At 42.2% G+C, this 25,000-nt stretch overlaps 2 protein-coding genes across 2 annotated transcripts in view; one reads left to right on the top strand and one right to left on the bottom strand.

Moving 5' to 3' along the window:
* The window catches only part of cacna1ib (calcium voltage-gated channel subunit alpha1 Ib), a 108,383-nt gene extending 94,146 nt beyond the window's left edge, over positions 1 to 14,237 (top strand). Inside the window, exons 31-36 of the mRNA XM_084129602.1 lie at positions 1 to 365; positions 783 to 929; positions 6,888 to 7,019; positions 8,048 to 8,189; positions 9,675 to 9,871; positions 12,221 to 14,237. The exon at positions 1 to 365 is cut by the window's left edge and continues 28 nt beyond it. Of these exons, the coding sequence (XP_083985728.1) occupies positions 1 to 365; positions 783 to 929; positions 6,888 to 7,019; positions 8,048 to 8,189; positions 9,675 to 9,871; positions 12,221 to 12,757 (1,520 nt within the window). The 3' untranslated portion in view covers positions 12,758 to 14,237. The remainder of the gene's footprint in view (positions 366 to 782; positions 930 to 6,887; positions 7,020 to 8,047; positions 8,190 to 9,674; positions 9,872 to 12,220) is intronic.
* The window catches only part of LOC311091863 (uncharacterized protein), a gene marked incomplete at both ends in the record, with an annotated part of 463,820 nt that overhangs the window by 216,257 nt on the left and 222,563 nt on the right, over positions 1 to 25,000 (bottom strand). The window lies entirely within an intron of this gene.

Raw genomic sequence — 25,000 nt, forward strand, 5'->3', positions numbered from 1 at the left:
ACAGCTCCTCCTGTAACTCCAGCCTGCAGATCATCTCACCGCTGTACTTCGTGAGCTTCGTGCTGACTGCTCAGTTCGTGCTGATTAACGTGGTGGTGGCCGTGCTGATGAAGCACCTGGACGACTCCAACAAGGAGGCGCAGGAGGATGCGGAGATGGACGCGGAGATCGAGCTGGAGCTGCAGGCCGGGCTGTGCTGTCTGGGCCGACCGGACCGGGTCTCGGGCGCTGGTGGAGGCGAGAGGACGGCGGGGAGCCAGAGGAACACACACACGGCTGCGGTTCACACCAGTCAGAGCACACACACACTCCGCAGGACATCACCGGACACACTCCAGCAGAGGAGCCTCTGCTCACCTGCACAGGTTCAGCTCTCACACACAGACACAGACACAGACACAGACACAGACACACACACACACACAGACACACACACACACACACACACACAGACACACTCACACACTCATATACAGATACACACTCACACATAAAAACACACACACTCATATACTTACACAGTCACACACACTCATATACTGACACACACTCTCACTCACACACACAAACACACACACTGATATGCTCACACACACACACTCTCATATGCTCAGATACACACTTGCGTGCACATACACACCAATGCACACACATACTAATCTGTGTACTGGATATGAAAAAAAGACTTTTTTGTCTATTGATCTAACTTGAACAACGTTGTGTGTGTGTGTGTGTGTGTGTGTGTGTGTGTGTGTGTGTGTGTGTGTGTGTGTGTGTGACAGGAGAGCCAGTGGCTGGAGAGTGTGTCTCTGCTGATGAAGGATTCTCTGGATGGAGAAATGCAGATGATTGATAATCTGTCAGGATCAGTGTTTCATCATTACTGCTCTCCACCAATCAGACGAGACGGCAGGAGCCAATCAGGAGAGGTGAGGATACAACGGCAAATTGTACTCTTCCTAAAAACTCGCTAATTCAGGGATTCCCAAACTTTATCAGTCGAGCCCGATAGACGTAACATATTTACTCTTTGAAGTCCTCCTGAGATTTTTGATTAATATTTCAATACATTTCATTGTGTGACATTGTGAAGCACATTGATCAACTTAGTTGTTATTAAATAAAGTTGCTATTGCTATGTGTTCACGGTTCTCTGATGTCGATAATAACAATTGCAATTATTATTATTATTAGTGGTGCTTGCCAAAGGCGAAGCAACACTATTGTTATTGCTCATACTTATTATTTTCTTCTTTTATTATTCCGCCGAAAGTTTGGCGCGTAACTCCTCCCGCAGCTTTTTTCACAGACACACGAATGAGGCATCAGATCATGTGGATTATTCGGGAATGGTGTGCTATGACTTTTATAAGCGATCGGGGGTACTTTGTTCGCCCCAGGGGCGAAAAAGCGGCTGAAAAATCCCATTGACTTAACATTGTGACGAACTACAAACAAGCTAGCAAACATGCTATTCATGTTAGCATCTTGTTAAATATATGCTAGCATTATGCTAACAACATGCTAATCATGCTAGCTACACGTTAATCATGCTAGCTACATGTTAATCATGCTAGCTTTTGCTTAAAACATGCTAGCATGATGCTAGCAACATGCTAATAATATTAGCATCATGCTAGCTACATGCTTATCATGCTAGCATGATGCTAATTTTGTTATCATCTTGCTAAAAACTAGCTAACCGCACCCTAGCAACCGTGCCGAATTTTGCCACTGCAAGCACCACTTCACATTTTCTTCAGGAAATGTACATTCTAGTTACTATTAGTATTAGTTTGTTTTAACTGTTATACATTTCTCTTGTATTGTAAAAATTAAAAAATATATTTTATATGTGTACATCAGACCACAAGTTATATCGCGATTATTGTGCAGCCCAATTTATTTATTACAATTTTACATTCAATATTATTTATTAAGGCCCTGATATACTTCAAACGAAATCAAAGAATGAACTGCTGTTAAAAAAAGAAAAAGAAAGTTAGTTTGTGGAGTTTGAAACGGCACGTTAAAGTGAACTTTCCGGAAAAATTTATTCCAGCTGGTAAACGCCTCTGAACTCCCATTGGTCCTCGCTGTGATGATGTAATGGTGGGTGTGGCTCTGAGGCCCCGCCTTCTTTGAGCTGTGAATTTTCTCCGGTTAATTTTTTTTCCGGTTTTTATTTACAACCAGTAGATCATACACAAAATAGTGATGTGTCGTTCGCGAACAAGCTGGCTCTATGAGCCGATTCTTTGTAGCGAACGAGAAGAGCCGAACTCCCGTCGTTGAGAGCCGAATCTTTATTTGGGGCGGGACTTTATTTGGATGGGCACACCATGCGGCCGATCACATGGGAGGACAGACTAGGATCATACCATTATGTGAAAGTAAGGGGGGGACACGCTCCGAAGATTGCGAAGTGTAGTGGTACAGGCCAGGTACACAGAGCGACAGAGAGAGGCGTGGAGCTGGATTTAAATGCTAAAATTAAGACTTTTGCCTTTATTTATTTGATTTATTTTCTGTGGTTTTGTGTTCAATTGTTCAATTAAAGTTTTATTAAAATGTTAAATAATAAAAACTGTGTATTTTTGTAACCAAAAAAATGCATAAAAAAATAAGGCTTTTATGAAAACACTGAATAAAAAAAATTGCTTGCCAACACACAAATGATTCACAATTGCTAAATTGGGCGAAAATAGAAAGCTCAGAGTGATACTAAATGAAGAGCCATTTGGGAGCCGTAAGAGCCGGCGTTTTTAAGGGAGCCGAGCCAAGAGAGCCGAATCATTGAAAAGAGCCGGACTTCCCATCACTAACACAAAACAATAAATCCGCGCTGTGGGTGCTTCCAATAACTCATTCCATCCGGGCTCTTCGAGCTAACTCTGCCTTCGAGCTAACTCAGCCTTCGAGCTAACTCAGCCTTCGAGTTAACTCTGCCTTCGAGCTAACTCTGCCTTCGAGCTAACTCAGCGTTTGAGCTAACGCAGCCTTCGAGCTAACTCAGCCTTCGAGCTAACTCAGCCTTCGAGCTAACTCAGCCTTCGAGCTAACTCAGCCTTCGAGCTAACTCTGCCTTCGAGCTAACTCTGCCTTTGAGCTAACTCTGCCTTTGAGCTAACTCAGCCTTCGAGCTAACTCTGCCTTTGAGTTAACTCTGCCTTTGAGCTAACTCTGCCTTTGAGCTAACTCTGCCTTTGAGCTAACTCTGCCTTTGAGCTAACTCTGCCTTTGAGCTAACTCTGCCTTTGAGCTAACTCTGCCTTTGAGCTAACTCAGCCTTCGAGCTAACTCTGCCTTTGAGCTAACTCAGCCTTCGAGCTAACTCTGCCTTTGAGCTAACTCTGCCTTCGAGCTAACTCAGCCTTCGAGCTAACTCTGCCTTCGAGCTAACTCTGCCTTCGAGCTAACTCTGCCTTCGAGCTAACGCAGCCGTTGAGCTAACGCAGCCGTTGAGCTAACGCAGCCTTCGAGCTAACTCTGCCTTCGAGCTAACTCTGCCTTCGAGCTAACTCTGCCTTCGAGCTAACTCTGCCTTCGAGCTAACTCTGCCTTCGAGCTAACTCTGCCTTCGAGCTAACTCTGCCTTCGAGCTAACTCTGCCTTCGAGCTAACTGTGCCTTCGAGCTAACTCTGCCTTCGAGCTAACTCTGCCTTCGAGCTAACTCTGCCTTCGAGTTAACTCTGCCTTTGAGCTAACTCTGCCTTTGAGCTAACTCTGCCTTTGAGCTAACTCTGCCTTCGAGTTAACTCTGCCTTTGAGCTAACTCTGCCTTTGCGCTAACTCAGTCTTTGAGCTAACTCTGCCTTTGAGCTAACTCTGCCTTCGAGCTAACTCTGCCTTCGAGCTAACTCTGCCTTTGAGCTAACTCAGTGTTTGAGCTAACTCAGCCTTTGAGCTAATGCAGCCTTTGAGCTAACTCAGCCTTTGAGCTAACTCAGCCTTCGAGCTAACTCAGCCTTCGAGCTAACTCTGCCTTCGAGCTAACTCTGCCTTTGAGCTAACTCTGCCTTTGAGCTAACTCAGTGTTTGAGCTAACTCAGCCTTTGAGCTAATGCAGCCTTTGAGCTAACTCAGTCTTTGAGCTAACTCAGCCTTTGAGCTAACTCAGCCTTTGAGCTAACTCAGCCTTCGAGCTAACTCATTGTTTGAGCTAACTCATTGTTTGAGCTAACTCTGCCTTCGAGCTAACTCTGCCTTTGAGCTAACTCAGCGTTTGAGCTAACTCAGCCTTTGAGCTAATGCAGCCTTTGAGCTAACTCAGCCTTTGAGCTAACTCAGCCTTCGAGCTAACTCAGCCTTCGAGCTAACTCTGCCTTCGAGCTAACTCTGCCTTTGAGCTAACTCTGCCTTTGAGCTAACTCAGTGTTTGAGCTAACTCAGCCTTTGAGCTAATGCAGCCTTTGAGCTAACTCAGTCTTTGAGCTAACTCAGCCTTTGAGCTAACTCTGCCTTTGAGCTAACTCTGCCTTTGAGCTAATGCAGCCTTTGAGCTAACTCAGTCTTTGAGCTAACTCAGCCTTTGAGCTAACTCTGCCTTTGAGCTAACTCTGCCTTTGAGCTAACTCATTGTTTGAGCTAACTCAGCCTTTGAGCTAATGCAGCCTTTGAGCTAACTCAGCCTTCGAACTAACTCAGTCCACTATTCTCCAGAGCTTCTCCCACACTGGCTGCTTCCGAGTCTCAGTCAGTCCCTCTCTGCCGCTCTCATCTCCCAGGTGGCTTTTATGGTCTCTTCATGCCAATTACTGAAACAAGACACAGGTGTTTGTCATTTGCACTTGACCCACTAAGGCCGTGCTTGTCTCCCGATTCTCTCTCCCGTCACAGACCTCGCTGAACCTCGCCCCCTTGCCACATTTATGTATTTCTCTTGTGTGTATTTGAGTGACACATTTGTAGCCTCATACATAGCCATACATTTCATACAGAGAGTCTGGCCACTCCCCATTGACAAGCGTTAACTTCCTTGAAGGCGGGTACTGTTGAAGATTAAAAGTACTGGATCTGCCGAGAGCCACTCTGGATCTGCCATAACCAATCGCTAACATTTGGTCGTGACGTATGTCAAAATCAAACTTTTCCCGAACCCCGTGGGGAGGAGGGCCACAACATCATGGCCACCAACAAAACTCAGCAAAGATTGTTCTTGCTCCAGCTTTAACTTCTGGATATTCGGCAGCGTTGCCACAACGGACCGAATGGCTTCGCTCGCATCTTTCTCCGCTGCCATTACTGAACTACAACTCAAACTAGCGCACGACCTCAACGTCATCGTTCTCAGCCACTCCCTCTGTTCGCTGATTGGACAGGTAAAAATTGGCCGGAGAAAACCCGCAAATATACTGCAAACCCAGACGACGTACTGAAGGAAAATGGAATGAGTGGAAGCGCGTAGGAGGGCGGAGCCAGGCTAACACATTTGTGAGAAACCGCCAAAATATCCGTACGTTTGCTCTTTCCACTTCATTAATGGCAGACCCACAGAAGATCATCTCTTTAATATTTGGCCACTTCTTTACTATAGAAATGTTACAGTCACTGTAATTTCTTGAACAATAACATGTGGACATCAAAACACGCACACCGATCATGAGGGTTTAGACTTTTATTTTGAAGTCGCGATGAATGAACAGTTTGCATATATAGACACATATTGATGTATTCTCCTGTGTTGGCGTAGGTTTATAGATTATTTATGTTACAAATCTGGTGAAATGGCGCACATTCACGTTTATTTGTATAGCGCTTTTCACAATACACATCATTTAAAAGCAGCTTTACAGAACATGCATGAGTCCATATTACAATTTACAGTGATCTGTTATCAGAGGAAACTGTCTGAGTTATGTATTTCAGAAATGTACATATAAAGAAATCACAGTTAGCTAAAAATGTGTTATTTTAAACAATGTCATAATTTAATGCAGATACAATGAGCTCATTGAAGTAATGAATACTTGTTTGTTAACAAATGATTATGACATTTAGAAAATATAGCATTGCTGCATGTTAATTCAGAGTTTGCGTCATATGAACGTCATACGCACTCATATAACTCGCTCGTCGCTATAAAGCACTCGTCATAACTCACAGCATATGCAGAGATGGAGTTTGTTAAACGATGCGCATCGAAGACCGTCACAACACAAAATAATTGAAATCGTATTTACTTCCACGTTGCAAAACAAGGTGGATAAATAAAGGTGAGTGACTGAAGAGCTGATGCAAACAGATCCACGTCTCTATGATCAGATGCTTTCTGAACCGCTGTTTTCTCACCGATGGCATTTTTGCTGTGTTTATTATTGTTATTGAGAGGAAAGCACACATATTTACATATTCATCTAACCGTCGCTCTCAGCAGTGAACGAGTCGGGATGTTCGTGAACAGTATATCACTGAAAGGGGTTTCCAACTTGTTCTTACCCCTCAGTGAAGAATGACATTAACTAGGTTAATGTCATAAAACATGAGGATTCACAGCTGAATATTTATGCATGAAGTGTGAAATCTCCTACAGTCACGATAAAAGATGCAGCGTTTCAAATCCTGGCCATGACGGACCGTACTGTGTGTGTGTGTGTGTGTGTGTCTCTGTATGTGTGTGTCTGTGAGTGAGTGAGTGAGCGAGCGAGCGAGTGTGTGAGTGAGTGACGTGTGTGTGTGAGATGTGTGAGTGAGTGAGTGAGTGAGTGAGTGAGTGAAAGTGTGTGTGAGTGAGTGTGTGAGTGTGTGTGTGTGAGTGTGAGTGAGTGAGTGAGTGTGTGTAGTAGGTCGTTTGATGGTTCTGATCTCTGCATGCATCAGTGTTTGACAGCTTCCTGCGGTGGTGTGTGTGTGTGACTGTGTGTGTGTGTGTGTGTGTGTTTTGTAGATCCGGCTGGCGGAGGTCGAACAAACGTCTCTGATGTCGGAGCAACTGTCGGATAAATCCTCATCACCGGCTCTCACTGACATCAGCCTGGAGGACCACAGTGTGTACCAGCTACTGGACAGAGACTGTAAGGTGTGTGTGTGTGTGTGTTTGTGATTATGTGAGTATGTGTGCAAGTGTGTGTTTGTGACTGTGTTCTCGATCTGTGTTTCTGCTGTCAGACTCGACTCGTGTGGAGACTCTAGACTTGCACTGAACACTTTATAGGAACAATTCACTTCAATAAAAAGCCATCGTGTCACACTTACGGTGTTTCAAACATATATGACTGGAACAATATAGTGTTCAAAAGTTTGAGGTCTGTAAGATTTTCACCAAGGCTGCATTTATTTGAAAAAAAAGAAGAAAAAAAGGTAATTTTGTGAAATATGAGTCCAGTGTAAATCATCTGTTCTCTATGTGAATATATAGTAAAGTGTAATTTATTCCTGTGATCAAAGCTGAATTTCAGCATCATTACTCCAGTCTTCAGTGTCACATGATCCTTCAGAAATCATTCTAATATGATGATTTGATGATCAAGAAACATTTATGATTATTATCAGTGTTTCAATGAATATTTAGAAATCTTTTGTAATATTATAAATTATTTTGCTGTCTCTTTTGATAAATTAATGCATCCTTGTTGAATAAAATCTTACTGACCCCAAACCCCCAGTAGTGTATAAATAATAATAATAATAACTCAAACTTCACTAATTGTAAATCTATCATTGCCTAATTTAATTCTAAAAGCCTTTTTTTAACATGACTATAAGAAAAGATAAGAGGCTCCTCTCTGTGTTTCGGCCTGAAGGGAGATGTCTCTCTTTATCTATTGTTTATAGCCATGTAAAAATTAAGGCTTTTTAATTTTATCAAGTGTGCCAGGGAAAACTAATTAATTAGCTTTTGCTTTTTTAAAACCTGCACTCAGTTTGATTGCACTCAATTGATGTCCTTTTGTATTTGTGTTTAGGGGGGAATAGGGGGAAAAACTTTCTCTCTCAAATCTCATTCAGTCCTAATATGCAGCTTCACACTGTAGATAAAGCATGATAATAGTGATGAGACACACCAACCAAAGGTGTGTGTGTGTGTGCGCGTCTGTGTGTGTGCAGGAGGAAGAGGGCAGTGGGGGCTTGAGCACAAAAGAGGTCGTGAGCAGAAGCGAGGGATCCAGCCCAGGAAGAGGAAGACAGGAACAGGAAGTGAGGCGTGAGGTCGGAGGTCATCGGCTCCAGTCTCCAGCTCACACCGGAGGTCTGTGTGTCCTCTGTTCTCTCAGTTCTCTGCAGGGCTGTTCACATCAGATGTGTTCTTACTCTTTAAGAGGTTGTATCGAGTTAACATACATCTTGTGTTATGTTCCATTAATCCATCCAGCTTTTTCCTGTACACCCTAGCAATGCCAGCACCCTAGTAAGCATCTTGCAACCACCTACAATACCATAGCAACAACCTAGTTAACGTCTTGCAACCAGACCAAAAACCCTTGCAAACATCCAGAGCGCCCTACCATCTCCATAGCAACACCCTAGCAACCACCTACAACACCATAGCAACAACTTAGTTAACGTCTTGCAACCAGAGCAAACACCCTTGCATCCACCCAGAACGCCCAACCATCTCCATAGCAACACCCTAGCGACCACCCATAACACCATAGCAACAACCTAGTTAACATCTTGCAACCAGAGCAAACACCCTTGCAAACATCCAGAACGCCCTACCATCTCTATAGCAACACCCTAGCAACCACCTACAACACCACCATAGCAACAACCTAGTTAACATCGCGCAACCAGAGTAAACACCCTTGCAACTACCCAGAACGCCCTACCATCTCCATAGCAACACCCTAGCAATGACCCATAACACCATAGCAACTCCATAACAACCACCTGGGAAAACCAGGCAACCACCAGCAGCACTTTTGCAACCACCCAGAACACCCTAGCAATGCCAGCACCCTAGTAAGCATCTTCCAACCACCTACAACATCATAACAACCGCATAGCAACACCTTGGAAAATGATCAGAACAGCCTAGCAACACTCTAGCAACCATATTGCAAACTTCTAACTGCAACATAGAACAACCTAGGTAACATCTTGCAACCAGATCAAACAACCTTGCAACCCCCCAGAGCGCCCTACCATCTCCAAAGCAACACCCTAGCAACTCCATAGCAACCACCTGGGAAAACCAGGCAACCACTCAGATCACCCTAGCAACTACCCAGAACACCCTAGCAATGACAGCACCCTAGTACACATTTTCCAACCACCTAAAACACCATAACAACCGCTTAGCAACACCTTGGAAAATGGTCAGAACACCTTAGCAACACCCCAGCAACTATATTGCAAACTTCTAACAGCAACCTAGAACAACCTAGTTAACGTCTTGCAACCAGACCAAACAAACGTTTGCAACCACCTATATCACCCTAGCATCACCTTACACTCTGTTTATCTGTTTGAGACTGCATGGCATTAAACGCTATTAAAACTACTTCAAACTTTCTGGTTAGTCTTTCTCAAGCCAACATCAAAGTACTCCTGAAAAACTTTATAAAAATCTTTTAAAGTTTTGTTTTTTAAAGAACCTCCATCAAAGAACAGTTATGATGTGTTATTGGAAATGCACAACTAATCACATTTTGAAAAGATGTAGTTTTGCACAGTTAATTGAACTGAAACAGCTGATGGTTTGTGTGTGTGTGTGTGTGTGTGTGTGTGGCAGATGTTACTGGAGGAGACAGCCGGACGTCTTCACCTCTCTTCCATCTCCCAGCTGAGTTCTTCCACCCCACCACCGGTGCGATCCCCCAGGGCAGCCCAGCCACCGGAGCGGCCCCGCCCGGCTCCAGACACGCTTCTCCAGCCTCGTGGGCTTCTCTGAGGTCCCCGGGGGCCAACAGCAGGGTCACGTGCTCACAGGTGAGACACGGCACACGTTCAACATAACCAGGACTTGCAGTCAAGTGTCTAGAAGCCTAAATAAGCATTACAGTGGTCTAAATTGCAGCTTATTCTCGCCAACAATCGTACACTTATGGGCAAAATCCAGTCATTCAAGCGGGGAATTCGGCACGTTGACAACAGCTGCTCGCTTTGAAAGTGACCTGTGCTTTATGCATCCCTACCATAGACTGTAAATACATATGGTTGTAGTGTGCGTGACGTCACCCGTAGTGTTTCTTAAGAGCATTTCTGAAGCCCAGAGTGGGCGGAGCCGGCCGTCGCCATCTTGGCATCGTCACTCCCGGATAAACGTAAATGTGCAGCGAGGCGGATTAGCTGAGGTGACGTGTGCAGGAAACTCAGAAGCGAAGACCAGGAGACGTGGTTGTATCTTCAGCAGGATTCTTTATTGAGGACACGAGCTGTCGGGAGCTGAGGTCATCAAGTCTGAGTAAGGGAACTTTACATGGTGTCTTATAGGCATTCAGTGGGCAGTCCTTAAAGGTGCTGACATTCTTTGAAAGTGATTGATCTTACACAGCCTTAGAGGTGACCACTAAATCAAATCATCTAAAGACAATAGAGGCAGTTACCCCCGACTGAAGATAATGGTACCCCCCAAATTGTATAAACATCACATGGCCACAAGAACTAAGACTATGTTATCATTCACACATAGTTTGACTCTCAGTAGGAAGATCAAATACTGACAAATCCCCTTCAATGGAAACTATATTGAATCTAATCAGTAAATCGATGCCATCATGTTCACCTTGAATACCCAACACAGTGTAGTTCACCTTAGTTTTTCATGTGATGTGTTACCACATATAGGACACAAAAACAGAAATCTGACAATCAAAAGAAAGTTTATTAAATATAAGAAAAAGGGGACTGTAGAGACAATAACACTGCGACTGCAGTGCTGGCTGCACGACGAGAGAGCGAGAGTGAGCGAGAGTGCATGAGAGTGCATGTCACTGGAACGTGTCCTAGATTTAAATGGCTCCCGTCAGGTGACACCAATTAACCGGTTGATTGCAGATGATTTACCAGGGGAACTGCAATGAAACACAGATTAGAGCACTCACACATAACAGATGTTATGTAAGGATGTAGAATCAGCAGATCTTTAACATATTCTTGTAATCCTACACGTGACGCTAGACAAACGACAGCAGACAAGCGGCTAGTAGTGACATCAGCGGCAATCCACCTGTCACTCAAGTGGCCACGCCCTTAATTATGCAGAACTTTAAGGCTTAATATAATTTAAACGGATGAGTTATAAAAATATAACAGTTATAAAATATTACTGTCGTCATGAAGGGCAAAATCTGCTATATAGACCAAAACCACTTTTTGCACCAGGCTGTAAACGTGTTTTTCTGCTGTAAAGTTGGGCATTTTAACAACAACAGGGTTTATGGGATTGAGTCTCTTCTGCAGCTGGCCTCTAGTGGCCAGTCGATGAACTGCAGTTTAAGACACTTCAGTGTTGGATTCAAGAGTGAGACCGGAAGGATGCCGCTTGATCCCTACACCATTGACAATAGACAATGGACCTTTGACTGGAAGAGACTAATTCTGATTGTGGATATCTAGTTTTCTTGCTACTGATTGGCTCAAACTCTCAGAATATCTTTTAAAGATTTCAGGACACTGCACTGGAAAACTTTTTCAAATCCAATGACTAGTTTTTCCTCAAAAGCTCACTATCAACTCCTTGTGATCCTGATATCCGGGTGGACTGGTGCACGCTTGGCTCCCTGTAGGATGAGTAAAACAAAGCAATCAGACGTCAACCAGTTCTATACGTTTACTTGCTTATCGCTTTGCTGTAGTGGTGCAACGGATCACAAAAATCATGGTCCGGATAATTTACGGTTTTTGAACAAATACACAAATTACAAGCAGAGATGAATACTAAATAACAAAAGTTACAAAGTCTAACAGTAGTATTCAGGTACAGAAATTAATAATTAAGCCTAAAACAACGCTATTTGTTCACTGTAGAAATTAAATAAAGTTTCTTCTTTGTTAAAGCTGTATTTTGATGTTTCATTAACATTATAACACAGATAACTGCAGGAATATTAGGCTGCTGTCACTTTATGACCGAATAAACTGACAAACATCCGGTTTCTTTCTCAACTGTTCACTTATGACATAAACGAGAGAATACTCGTCGAGACGGGTGTTTAGAGATTATTTTGTGTGTATGTGTCCGTTCAAGTGCAAGGAAACGATCCGTTGCACCCCTACTTTGCTTTGATAGTGGTTTGCTTCTCCTTCCAGTGACTGTTTTGTTGTTTGTTGCTGCAGACGTCCCACAGTAACTCGTCACTGGCCACGGGCAGTTCCAGAGGGAGTCTACAGACCACACTAGAGGAGGGATTCTCCTCGCCAGGAGATCCGATGCTTCCCTTAATCTGCAGAACCCATGTTCCCCCTCCAGAACGCACTCAGAGACCTCGTGCTCCACAGACTGCGCTCAACCTCCAGGCCACCAGGGGGTGGCAGAGGACTCGGAGCAGACACAGTGACTGCACAGTGATCCGACGGGACTCCACAGAACCCTCCGATGAGGATACAGGAGTTAGACCCGGTCAGGCTGGTAATCCTGAACAGTTATCGGATAACTTGAGTAGCTTCTCTCTGACGTCTCTGCACCCGCCCGACTCTCTGGCGCCACCGCTGGCCAAGAAGTGCAACAGCACTGGGAGTTTAGTGGTCCAGAATAAAGATGGGAGATGCTTAATCGGATTCAACCCCTGGACTGACGCGACAAGTGAGGAAACTGAGACTGAGACCAAGACGTGTAGACAGACTGTGGGTTCTAGATGGCGTAAGAACAGATGAAATGCACGTTTTTCTCCAGGAATGGGACGATATGTGATCTGTTTTCTGAACTCATCTCCACTTTTCTCTTGAGTGACACAAATCTGATTATAAACCAGTCAAAACTCGGTTTCGGTTCTTCTTCAGGGCATACACTGGACGCCTCAGAGGAGATGCAGTAGACATGGAGGAGCGTACTGTAAAATGTTCTGCAACATCAGCTGAGGAACTCACAGCCAAAAAACAGACTTGTCTCTCCCACCAGCCGGAGCGTGTAGCGGACTCTAGGACACACTGGGCGTGTAGCATGTGACGCACTCAAACGCAGAAAGCTGATGTATGAAGCCACGTTTGTGTGATGTCGAAATTACCGCCATTGTTCTGTACTGTGGTTACGAAAATCATTTTCTTCTTCGCCATTTTTGTCTTGCGTTCCAGTAAAAGTGAGACACTGGCTACGTTTACATGCAACCAAATAATCCGATAGTAATGGGATTGACGGCTCAGTCGGACTGAATAGCCTTCGTGTGAACAGACCCTTAATGATCCGATTGAGCTCGATCCGAATGAAATGTCGATCGGATTGAAAGGAGTGGTTTATTCCTTTTCTAATCCAATCGAGAGATTGTGTAAACACTTGATCGGATTGAAAACCGAAACTGAAAGGACCGCGCATGTGCAATGACGTAGAAATAGCGTAATGACGTGTGTCGCGGGAACGAGCTGTTATTCTGTTGAATAAAGTGCCATCAATTCTATAATCCTCCTTTCACTCCTCATCGTGTGTGAAGTGGAGCAGGACAACGGCCCTCTCATCCACACACGACTGGTTTTGGCCATTTTTACTGCGTGATAAACATAAGCACAACGGTTCATGTGCGCATTTACTCCAAATTATAACCAGAAATGGATAAATATTAAATCTGCTGTTTAAAAAAATAAAGAACCAATGTAGGAGAATAATTATTATGGGCAAACCGCAGGAAAGTCTGTATATTCGTGCAGTGTGCGCATGTCAGAAATATATTCATCAACCCGATCACATGTTTAGCGTTCATGTAAACACTACGTTCGGATTTATGAAGCGGAATGAATTCAGTCCGACTGAAACAAAAGTTGTAATCATAGCCACTGTGTAGATAAGACTTGTTTTCAGAGAATATCAGTTGAAATTTGCTGGCAAATTGTCTTGTTTAAAGCATAAAGTTGACTAAATTTAGTATTTGTTTGTATTGTAAGACATATTCTCTGAAGGATGTTTAGATACTTGTACTGGGAATCAAGCAAAAATACTGAACAAGACTAGAGGTGCGTCTGAAATCTTATACTAAGTACTGCATTTCATAGGAAATGTACTTTGAGAGTCAAAGAAATTCGGGGATAATACATGCCATGTTGTCATTAGCTGTGTTTCCATCCAATGTTGTGAATTTAACTTGTGCGCAAAATTGGAATATTGCATAAAACATTTGCGAATAAAGTAGCGTTTCCATCCCACGTGTTCAAGAGAACAGAATCGTCACTTCCTGGGAAACTGGCACTAAATATCAGTAATAAAACTGTAAGTTTCTGCATTCTGGCTGTTTTTCCCTCGAGTGTGTCTCGAGCGCCAGACGAAACACAGTAACCGCTGTCGTGTTCTCTAGCGTTCGGATGTTCGGGAACACACTCGTGTGAGAGACTTCTGGAGGGAATTACACCCAATCATTCTGATCACACACTTTCAGAAACACCAAACCAACATTAGAGACGCTGCGACGCCATTGGTCCACTGGTTACTCCAGTTATCCAATCACAGGCAAAGTCACAAAGTTATTGTTGCACATCGAGGGATTTGTTCAGTAAATGTGTTTCCATCATAGTTTGTGCATGTCTTCTTATAAGGTTATGCACACTTTAAGTGTATGTGCATCTTGGCGTTTCCATCCATGGCCACTGTCACTTCACTGCAGTTCAGACTCTCCCGTGGCCTCATGGGATATTAGTGTTCATCACATGTGCACAGAATGGACATACATTAGGGAAGTAGGTCTATTTTTCATACGTTTTGTAATGAACTGAACATTTTCAGTGTAAAAGCCAAAATGGCAGCAGTTTTGGCAGTAGAAGATAGTTTGGTACCTACTGATATTTCCTTTCTTTTTGAAAACCATCTGAGAATGAGCGACAGACTCAAAAGAAGCTTGATCACGCTGATTGTTGCTCTATACTGAAGCGTATAATAGAGATGTGTTCAGTTGTGATCGCGTGCAGTGATTCTGGCATGACGCGAGCGAGGCAAACAACGGCGTCTTTCGCTTGGTCCTCATGTAGGAGGATTGAGTTTAGCAGCCGCCCACTGATCATTAGTGTGCTGCTCACTGATGAGTGTGTGATGGTCGTTAGCAACATTTACTTCAGGGTTTGTTTTTGGATGTTCTGTGTTGCTAGAATAATGACGGCAGAAACAGAAACAGAGCTCTGATCTGAAAGCCAGAACACATCTTCAGGGTCACTCCTCAAGAAACTCTGAGTCGTGCGCTGGAGTTCGTCTGACGTTTTTCATCAAGTTTCATCATCCAACAGGGTAAAACTGTGAGATTATGCTGATTGTGATTAGCTGTGCAGCCTATTTACAAATGATTGGAAAAATCAAATCTGAAGATAACGAAGCATCTGTAAATCTGGAGAAGAGTTTCTGGGAAGGGCCATTTACTCCAGATGATCATATGAAAGTGATGAATGAAGGCCAGTGTGTGTGCTGTGTGCTGTTTGTGTTCATGCATGAGCGTTTCAGTTCGGTCTCTGGTGAAGGTCGGGTGAAGATCCCTATGTAGACGCCCAGGTCGCACACTAGGGTTCGGATCAGAGCTGATGTTTGTCTCTGGAAAACGAGCACGAGAGATGATGTCACTGTTCTGTGAAGACGGCAAAAAGTGTTTTATTTTTAAGGTATTGGGTGAAATGTCGTTCTTCTACTTTTGCATTTTGTAGTCTCACTAAAAACAGAACATCACATTTGGAGGATGATGAAGTCTGAGGCCCTAAACACACACTCTTCCAGCTGTACGTGACATTTCACTCATTAAAGGGTTAGTTCACCCAAAAATGAAAACTCTGTCAGTAATTACTCTCCCTCATGTTGTTCCGACCCCGTAAGACCTTCGTTCATGTGATGTGACGTACAACACAGACGCGCTGCGCTAAAACACTACGTGAAAAAACTCGAGGTCCAGAGAGAAGGAAATGAATAGTGGAATAAAGTCGTTATTTTTGTTGTTTTTTGCACACAAAAAGTATTCTCGTCGCTTTATAAACTTAAGATTGAGCCACTGTAGTCACTTGGACTATATTAACGATATCTTTAATACATTTTCTGGGCCAGCAAGTTATAATGTCTTAAAGCCTATGGAGGAGTGATCCAGCTCTCAGATTTAATCAAAAATGTCTTAATTTGTGTTCTGAAGATGAACGAAGGTCTTACGGGGTTGAACAACATGAGGGAGAGTAATTACTGACAGAGTTTTCATTTTTGGGAGAACTAACGCTTTAATGCATTCATGCAAGTTTGAGTTGTAATTCCATCACTGCCGTCTTCTTCTTCTTCTTCTACGGTCAGTTTTCTCCTCCAGATCAAGAATCTTTTACATATGTATGATTTTTCATCTCCAGTTGATCAGAGAAATGTTCTGTCAGAACCTTGTGTGTGTACGGTGATGTTTCTGCTGAAACGGAGGCCGATCGGGGAAATGTTTCGCTGATTTGTTGGTAAAGGACTCTCAATGCACATTAATTTGCATGATTGCATTTAAATTCATGTAGTCTTTTAGTGTAGAGCGCCGGATCTATGAGAAAGAATTCGGAGCAAATCATTGACAAAGACATAGCAAACACATTTTGCATTCAAAATGTGACTTTTTAAAAAAAAAATTTTGATGATATATGATGATATACACCTCCAATGTTTATGGATTTGCTCTGAAATGTTCCATCTTTTCATTGTTGCCAGAAGAAAATTTTGTTCAAATAATCAAGGCATGTTTTCCACACTCTTTGAACGGAAAAATATTTCATTATATTCATCAGTTGAACAATAAATAGTACTAAATAACAATATTTAACTATATTTTACCCAAACATGTTAGAGCCTGTTAAATGGCACAGATTTTGAAACGATGAAGAATCTAAATGAAGTGAAGCGTTCAGAAGTCAGTGATTCATGTGAATCAACTCGATCAGTGCGTTTGCTGTTGAGACTCATCTCTCTTTGACTCTTTCGTGTGTGTGTGTGTGTGTGTGTGTGTGTGTGTGTGTTGTGAGACGAGGGACAGGTGTGAAACTGGCTAAATATAAAGCATTTAAAACCATTGCAATATTTACTTATCTTGGTTAATTTTTTATTGCCAATATTCTGTACATCACGCATATCATATCTGTCAGAATGTCCCGTGTCTGAGAGTGAGTTTAGCGTGAGGCGCTTCATGAGGCGTCAGAGGAACTCTTTGAAGTTCTCCGTGAGATCTGGGATTTCAGCACTGATGCATGCTGGGATTGAGGAGATCAGAGCCTCATCTCTGGCTTTCCTTCATCACTCAAAGCCCAAAGTAAGTACCAAAATGAAAAACATGTATAAATATTTCCTTAGTAATGTTGATTTATTAATATTGCCATGAAGAAGGGTTGATTTTATACAAAAGTCTAATTTGTTAACAATAGTTGATGCACTAGCAATGAACAATATATGCATTATTAATGTTATTTAATTAAAGTACGATTCACTGTTCATTTTTGTTCATATTTGTTGCATTTAACTAATGTTAACAGTTTTGTATTAGTAAATGTTGACATTTAAAATGTAAGTAAATGTTGTTCATTGTTAGTTCACATTAAGGTAACTAATATTAAAGCATGAAACATCGTTGGGTTACACTTTATTTAAAGGTGTCGTTGTTACAGTGTAATTATATATTTAAGTACTGAGTAATAATAATTTACAGCGTGTACTTACTATAGGGTTAGGGTTTGGTTGAGGGTTAGTTGCATGTAATTATGCATAATTTACTGTTATTACTATGGTATTTACATGTAACATATGTAACAAGGACACTGTGTAATAAAGTGTTAGCCATCGCTGACCGTGTTTTTAACTCTTTAATGCATTCAGGTCCGTTTCGACCCGGAAGTGTGACTGCTTTACACTAAATAATGCTGATTTTTATTTCTCTTTTAATTTATCCATTACTTATATTTGTCTCAAATTACGTGTGTAAAATAAATTCATCTTCTTTTCTACACTCACACACACGTTTCCTTCCACTGGGGCTGCAGTTTGTGTTTAAACATACATGACATGTTTGTAGATCAAAAGTTAATTGACCAAATTGTCTAAATTTGGAAAAGGGTTTGAAAAAGAAGTCCAGATTTATCTAACGATCTCTTTATGATATTTTTGAAGCATCTGTCAATGGAGGGACAGAAATCTCTCAGATTTCATTAAAAATATCTTTATTTGTGTTTCAATGATGAACAAAAGTCTTGGGTAACACTTTATAATAAATGCACGCTATTAATCATCAGTTAAGCATTAGTAAACAGTTAATTCATAATTTATAAAGCATTAATAGACATTAATAAGCAGTTTATAAATACAGTTATAAATGCTGTATTCTTGATTTATAATCATATCTATAATGTGTTTAATAATTGTATTTTAATACTTTATTAATGATCAATTTATCATTTCTAAATGAAGTATTGCATTATTTACAAAACAGTTATTTAGGAGTTGTCAGTGGTTCATAAGATCATTTAGAAAGTGTGAGTTATATAAGAAGTTATTATAGATATGATTATAAATCAAGAATAAAGCATTTATAGCTGTATTTATAAACTGCTTTATTAATGTCTATTAATGCTTTATAAATGATGAATTAACTGTTTACTAATGCTTAACTTGTTATTATAAAGTGTTACCAAGTCGTGTGTGTTTGGAGCAACGGAAGGGCGAGTGAATGATGACCGGATCTTCATTTTTGGGTGAACGAACCGTTTAAGGTCGTCGTGTTTTACTGTAGTTGTTCATCAGGGTGTTTTATAGTGTGTTGAGTTTTATCATTTGTGTCCCTGTCGTCTGTCTCCATCTGCAGTGATCAGAGGAGTGTGTGTGTGTGTGTTTCTGGACACCTGTCCACATCTTCTGCTGGACCGTGAGCTGACCACTGTCTCATTAGCATATGCTAATGAGGCCACAGGAAGCCCATCAGTTTCTGTTTGTCTGGACGTCACACCAGCAGCTCCAGTGATGGATCAGGGTGAGTGTCGGAGTGTCAGATGATCAGTGTGTGTGTCTGTGTGACATGATGAGATAATGCTCTGTGTGAGTGTCTACAGTGTGTGTGTCTCTCTCTCTCGCTCGCTCGCACTCTCTCTCTCTCTCTCTCTCTCTCTCTCTCGCTCGCTCGCACTCTCTCTCTCTCTCTACACATTTTTTGTAAAAAAAAGATTAGACATTTGTGTGTGTGACATCATGTTTTAAACATCTAAAACATGCATTAAACAATTTTAAATATTGACGTCAGTAAAACATTTTTTTAAGAAATCAACACTTCAGTAAGAAAGCAATAAATTGATCAAAAATGACAGTAAAATGTTAGAAAATATTTTTTATTTAAAATAAATGCTGTTTTTTTTTAACTTTGTATGATGCTAAAAATTCAGTGTTAAATAAATTACATTTTACAATATATATTTACATAGAAAACAGCTGATTTAAATTCAAATGATAAAATTTTGCAATTTTTACTGACACCAAACATTTGAATGGTTGTGTATATATATATTTTTTTTATTTAACATTTAAAACTACATTTCAAATCCCAGGATATAATCCCTTGTTTCTGTCCCAGTAAAGATACCAAGTCTGATCGTCATGACTGATGACTGAGCTCACGTGTTCTGGGAACATTCAGGGGGAAAATCGTCTTCTCTTCATTACATCAGTCAGAAATAAAGCTGCAGGTTTAGTGCACTCACAGTGCAGCGGGACGAAGTGTGCACTAGAGTCGTGACACACGTCAGCTGTCGGCTCTGACACTCGTGCGACGAGGAGTTTCACACACATTCACAACAAGGACTCCCGATTCAATTTAACATTTCACTTTACTTGTATAACCACCGATAGCGCTTTAATGACTCGCTGCCGATGGTGTTCAAACCCACTGCAGATGTGCATTATTAATATGCGTTTATAGGAGAGCGTTGTGATTTTAACATTGCAGAACAACATTCCTGAACGAGGAGATAATGAGAGACTGTGACTGAGAGTAAAACACAGATGGAAACACATGTATGATGAATGAGGAGAACGCCTCAAACCTCATTATAATCACTGCAGACTTGTTGTGTATGTTGTGATTAAAACCCTGATAATACGGCATATTTCTGTCTCTCCCTCTTCACTTTAAAGTAAAAGTTCAGGCAAACATGAAAGTGGAAAATTAGAACTTTAAAGAAGATATTTAGCAGAATGTTCACACGTTTCTTTGCACAAAAGTGTATTAAAGTCGTCATGAACTGAATTCTGTAAATTTTGTTAAAAAACATACATAAAACATGTTTTGCTAATGTTTCTTTTAAGTTATAAAAAGTGTTATTTATGAATGTTGAAAACATCCAGGTTTTTAAATGTTTTAAACACTTTTTCTCAGTTATGCAGAGATTAATGGAACGTTCCACTGTATCATTCTTCAAACATTATGGAACGTTATTATGGAACGTTCTGAAACAAGAAGTTACATTTAAAAAACGTTAGACGAACATCCAACTGAAACATTTCAGAAGAAAAACGCTCCACTTTGTGCTGTTTTCAAGTGATTCAAATTGTATTTGATGCTCAAATCACTTGATGATTTATTGGCTTGAGCTTCTTTAAATCTGCTCTGAACCTCAGAGGTTTGATCCATGAAGATTCCTCTGAGACTCAGGCGGAGCTCCTGGTGTGTGTGTGTGTGTGTGTTGAGAGTCAGTAGAGAGCGTGTGTGTGTGAGAGAGAGAGTGTGTGTGTGTGTGTGTTGAGAGTCAGTAGAGAGCGTGTGTGTGTTGAGAGTCAGTAGAGAGCGTGTGTGTGTGTGTGTGTGTGTGTTGAGAGTCAGTAGAGAGCGTGTGTGTGTGTTGAGAGTCAGTAGAGAGCGTGTGTGTGTGAGAGAGAGAGTGTGTGTGTGTGTGTGTTGAGAGTCAGTAGAGAGCGTGTGTGTGTGTTGAGAGTCAGTAGAGAGCGTGTGTGTGTGTGTGTGAGAGAGTGTGTGTGTGTGTTTGAGAGATTGTGTGTGTGTGTGTGTGTGTGGAGTCAGTAGAGAGCGTGTGTGTGTGAGAGAGTGTGTGTGTTGAGAGTCAGTAGAGAGCGTGTATGTGTGTGTGAGAGAGTGTGTGTGTGTGTGCGTGAGAGAGAGTGTGTGTGTTGAGAGTCAGTAGAGAGCGTGTGTGTGTGTGTGTGAGAGAGAGAGTGTGTGTGTGTTGAGAGTCAGTAGAGAGCGTTTGTGTGTGTGTTGAGAGTCAGTAGAGAGTCAGTAGAGAGCGTGTGTGTGTGTGTTGAGAGTCAGTAGAGAGCGTGTGTGTGTTTAGAGTCAGTAGAGAGCGTGTGTGTGTGTGTTGAGAGTCAGTAGAGAGCGCGTGTGTGTTGAGAGTCAGTAGAGAGCGTGTGTGTGTGTATTGAGTCAGTAGAGAGTCAGTAGAGAGCGTGTGTGTGTGTGTGAGAGAGAGAGTGTGTGTGTGTGTGTGTGTGTGTGTGTGTGTGTTGAGAGTCAGTAGAGAGCGTGTGTGTGTGTTGAGAGTCAGTAGAGAGTCAGTAGAGAGCGTGTGTGTGTGTGTTGAGAGTCAGTAGAGAGCGTGTGTGTGTTTACAGTCAGTAGAGAGCGTGTGTGTGTGTGTTGAGAGTCAGTAGAGAGCGCGCGTGTGTTGAGAGTCAGTAGAGAGCGTGTGTGTGTGTGTTGAGAGTCCGTAGAGAGCGCGTGTGTGTGTTGAGAGTCAGTAGAGAGCGTGTGTGTGTGTGTGTTGAGAGTCAGTAGAGAGCGTGTGTGTGTGTGTGTGTGTGTGTGTGTGTGTGTGTGTTGAGAGTCAGTAGAGAGCGCGTGTGTGTGTGTGTGTGTTGAGAGTCAGTAGAGAGCGCGCGTGTGTGTGTGTGTTGAGAGTCAGTAGAGAGCGTGTGTGTGTGTGTTGAGAGTCCGTAGAGAGCGTGTGTGTGTTGAGAGTCAGTAGAGAGCGTGTGTGTGTGTGTGTGTGTGTTGAGAGTCAGTAGAGAGCGTGTGTGTGTGTGTGTGTGTGTGTGTTGAGAGTCAGTAGAGAGCGTGTGTGTGTGTGTGTGTGTGTGTGTGTGTGTGTGTGTTGAGCATGTCATGCCAGTCTCTGATAAAAGGAAGAATAACTCAGAGAAAGATTGTTTGATCTCCTCCTCTTGCTGTCGCGTCTCTGAAGAGTGTGTCTCTGTTCACTTTCTGTCACTGTCAGCACATGGAGAGGGTTCTGTGTGTGTGTGTGTGTGTGTGTGTGTGTGTGTGTATGTGTGTGTGTGTATGTGTGTGTCGCTGTTCACTTGTTGTCACTGTTAGCTGTCGACGAACACAGATACTGTTACACATGAACATCATCAGCTTCAGTCGAGCTGTCAGATTCACAGCAGAGTGTGTGTGTGTGTGTGTGTGTGTGTGTGTGTTCTGGTCCCGCTGAAGTCTTGACGTGATCTGAGGCCGCATGTGTTCAGTGTGTGTGTGTGTGTGTGTGAATTAGAGCTGCACACACTGAACACATGCGGCCTCAGATCACGTCAAGACACACACACACACACACACTCATAAACATACACACACACACACACACACACACACACACACTCATAAACATACACACACACACACACACACAGACTCACACACACACACACACACACTCATAAACATACACACACACACACAGACTCACACACACACACACACTCATAAACATACACACACACACACACACACACACACACACACTCACACACACACACACACTCATAAACATACACACACTCACACACACACACACACACACACACACACACACACACTCGCACTGGTCATGTGTCTCTGTCTCGTCCAGGATCAGGATATTCACTATGAGGTTCCATTTGTGCCAAAATGATGTCGACATGCTGTCTGTCTATGCTGTGTGTCGTCTTCCATGTCTATGTGTCTGTTCACTGTTTATGTCTATGTGATTGCCCACATGACTCAACTTTTGTCTTTGTCAACTCAGCTTACTCCTGTCATCTGTCCTGTCGTTTGACTGTGTCGTCTTGCTGTGTCAATGCTGCATGTGTCATGACTATGTGTTGTTTCACTCTGTCGTTGCTATGCGTCGTTACTATGCATCGTTTCCCTCTGTCATTACCATGGTCGTTACTATGTGTCGTCTTCTCTCTCAAACAACATAAAGCAATTACAGAGTGACACGGCGCATAGCAACGACACATAGCAACAACACAAAGCAACAATATGAAGCAAGAGAAAGAAGATGACACATAGTAACGACCATGGTAATGACAGAGGGAAACGACGCATAGTAACGACGCATAGCAACGACAGAGTGAAACAACACATAGTCATGACACATGCAGCATTGACACAGCAAGACGACACAGGACAGATGACAGGAGTAAGTTGAGTTGACAAAGACAAAAGTTGAGTCATGTGGGCAATCACAGACATGGAAGACGACACACAGCATAGACAGATAGCATGTCGACATAATTTTGGCACAAATGGAACCCCAAAATTCTCCACGCTTCAGATTAATTTGCTGTCAGTCTCTCTCACTGACGTCTGGACTCTGGAGTGTGTTTCAGCTGTGAAGGTGTGTGTGTTTATCTCCTCACCTTCACCTGTCCTCTGCTGCTCGTCTGAGTGTGTGTGTGTGTGTGTGTGTGTGTGAGAGTGTCTCGTCTGAGTGTGTATGCACTAAAGCAGTGTGTGATTGGATGAGCAGCACATGTGAGACGATCAGGAGATTAACTGTGTTCTGCTCGTCGTTCACTCGTTCTCATCAGATCCTGATTTCCTGATTTCCACATTCAGTCCCAGCTGAGGCTGCGTTTACACCACAGCGATACGCTTCAAACGGAGACGTTTTTCCTTTGAGTTTTACGAGTACAGACGCATTATTCATTAATGATGAATTATGAATTAATTATTATGAATTATTATGAATTAATAATGAATCTATGACGCATGGATGCATTGTCAAAACGATCCCCATTCACACGGATCCGCGAAAACGACTAAAACCGCTGTATTCTGCAGCCAGGCCAGTAGATGGCGATGAAACACTATAGACTGAACACGTAATACGCGTGAGCATGACGTCAGCGTCTGCAGAGATTCACGATTTTGTTGTTTACACTGAGATCGTTCTCAAAAACTTGCACTTTGAAACACGTTTTCAAAAGTTTGTGTTTTCAGACGCCCAAAACACCGCTGTCGTGTAAATTAATGGACGAAACGCATAAAAAGTTTTACGTTTTTAGTTAAAAACGGTGTCGAGTAAACGGGCTTGAAGCTTTTCTTCCCGAAACACTCCAGGACGTCTCTGAGTAAAACAGCAGGATCAGGGTTAGAGCATAGACTGTAAAAAATATGGACAAAGCGTCTGTGACGTCACCCATAGACTTTCTGAAGAACGGGTTTGAAGCCGTTTATGGGGGTATGGGCGGCGCCATCTTGGAAAATCTTGGGAAATCCTAACCCCGCCCACCTTCTGACGCAGCGCGCGTCACTCAGCTCGCTCTGCTACTCCGGTTATCTCTGTGTATATTTTAGGCAACGAAATATGTTATAAAACACCACACTAACTCTTTTCGTTTTCATTTAAAGAAATCTTAAACATTATAGCCACACAAATGTGGTTCAGACAACGCGTATTGATTATATTCACTGCACATAACGTTTGCCTATTTATAACTAAACGAAATATAAAACACAACCCTGCCTCTTTTCGTTTTAAATATAATATAAAAAATGAAACATTTTAATATGGTCCAGGCAATATGTGCATTTGTACTAAACAACAGATGTTGCAGTAAACAACTTTAAAGATCATCTTCGTTGTATTAAAATTTAAATTGACAAAACTCAACCAGTCTCTTTTGTTAAATTTCCCTTTTATCAATATTAGCTATTATAAAAGTATAAGTAAAAGGTACAAGAAGCTATACAAATAAAGCAAACAATTCAGTCAAACATACAAAGTCAGCGC

This window comes from Abramis brama (assembly GCF_963993115.1).
Source record: "Abramis brama genome assembly, chromosome: 11".
NCBI lineage: Eukaryota > Metazoa > Chordata > Actinopteri > Cypriniformes > Leuciscidae > Abramis > Abramis brama.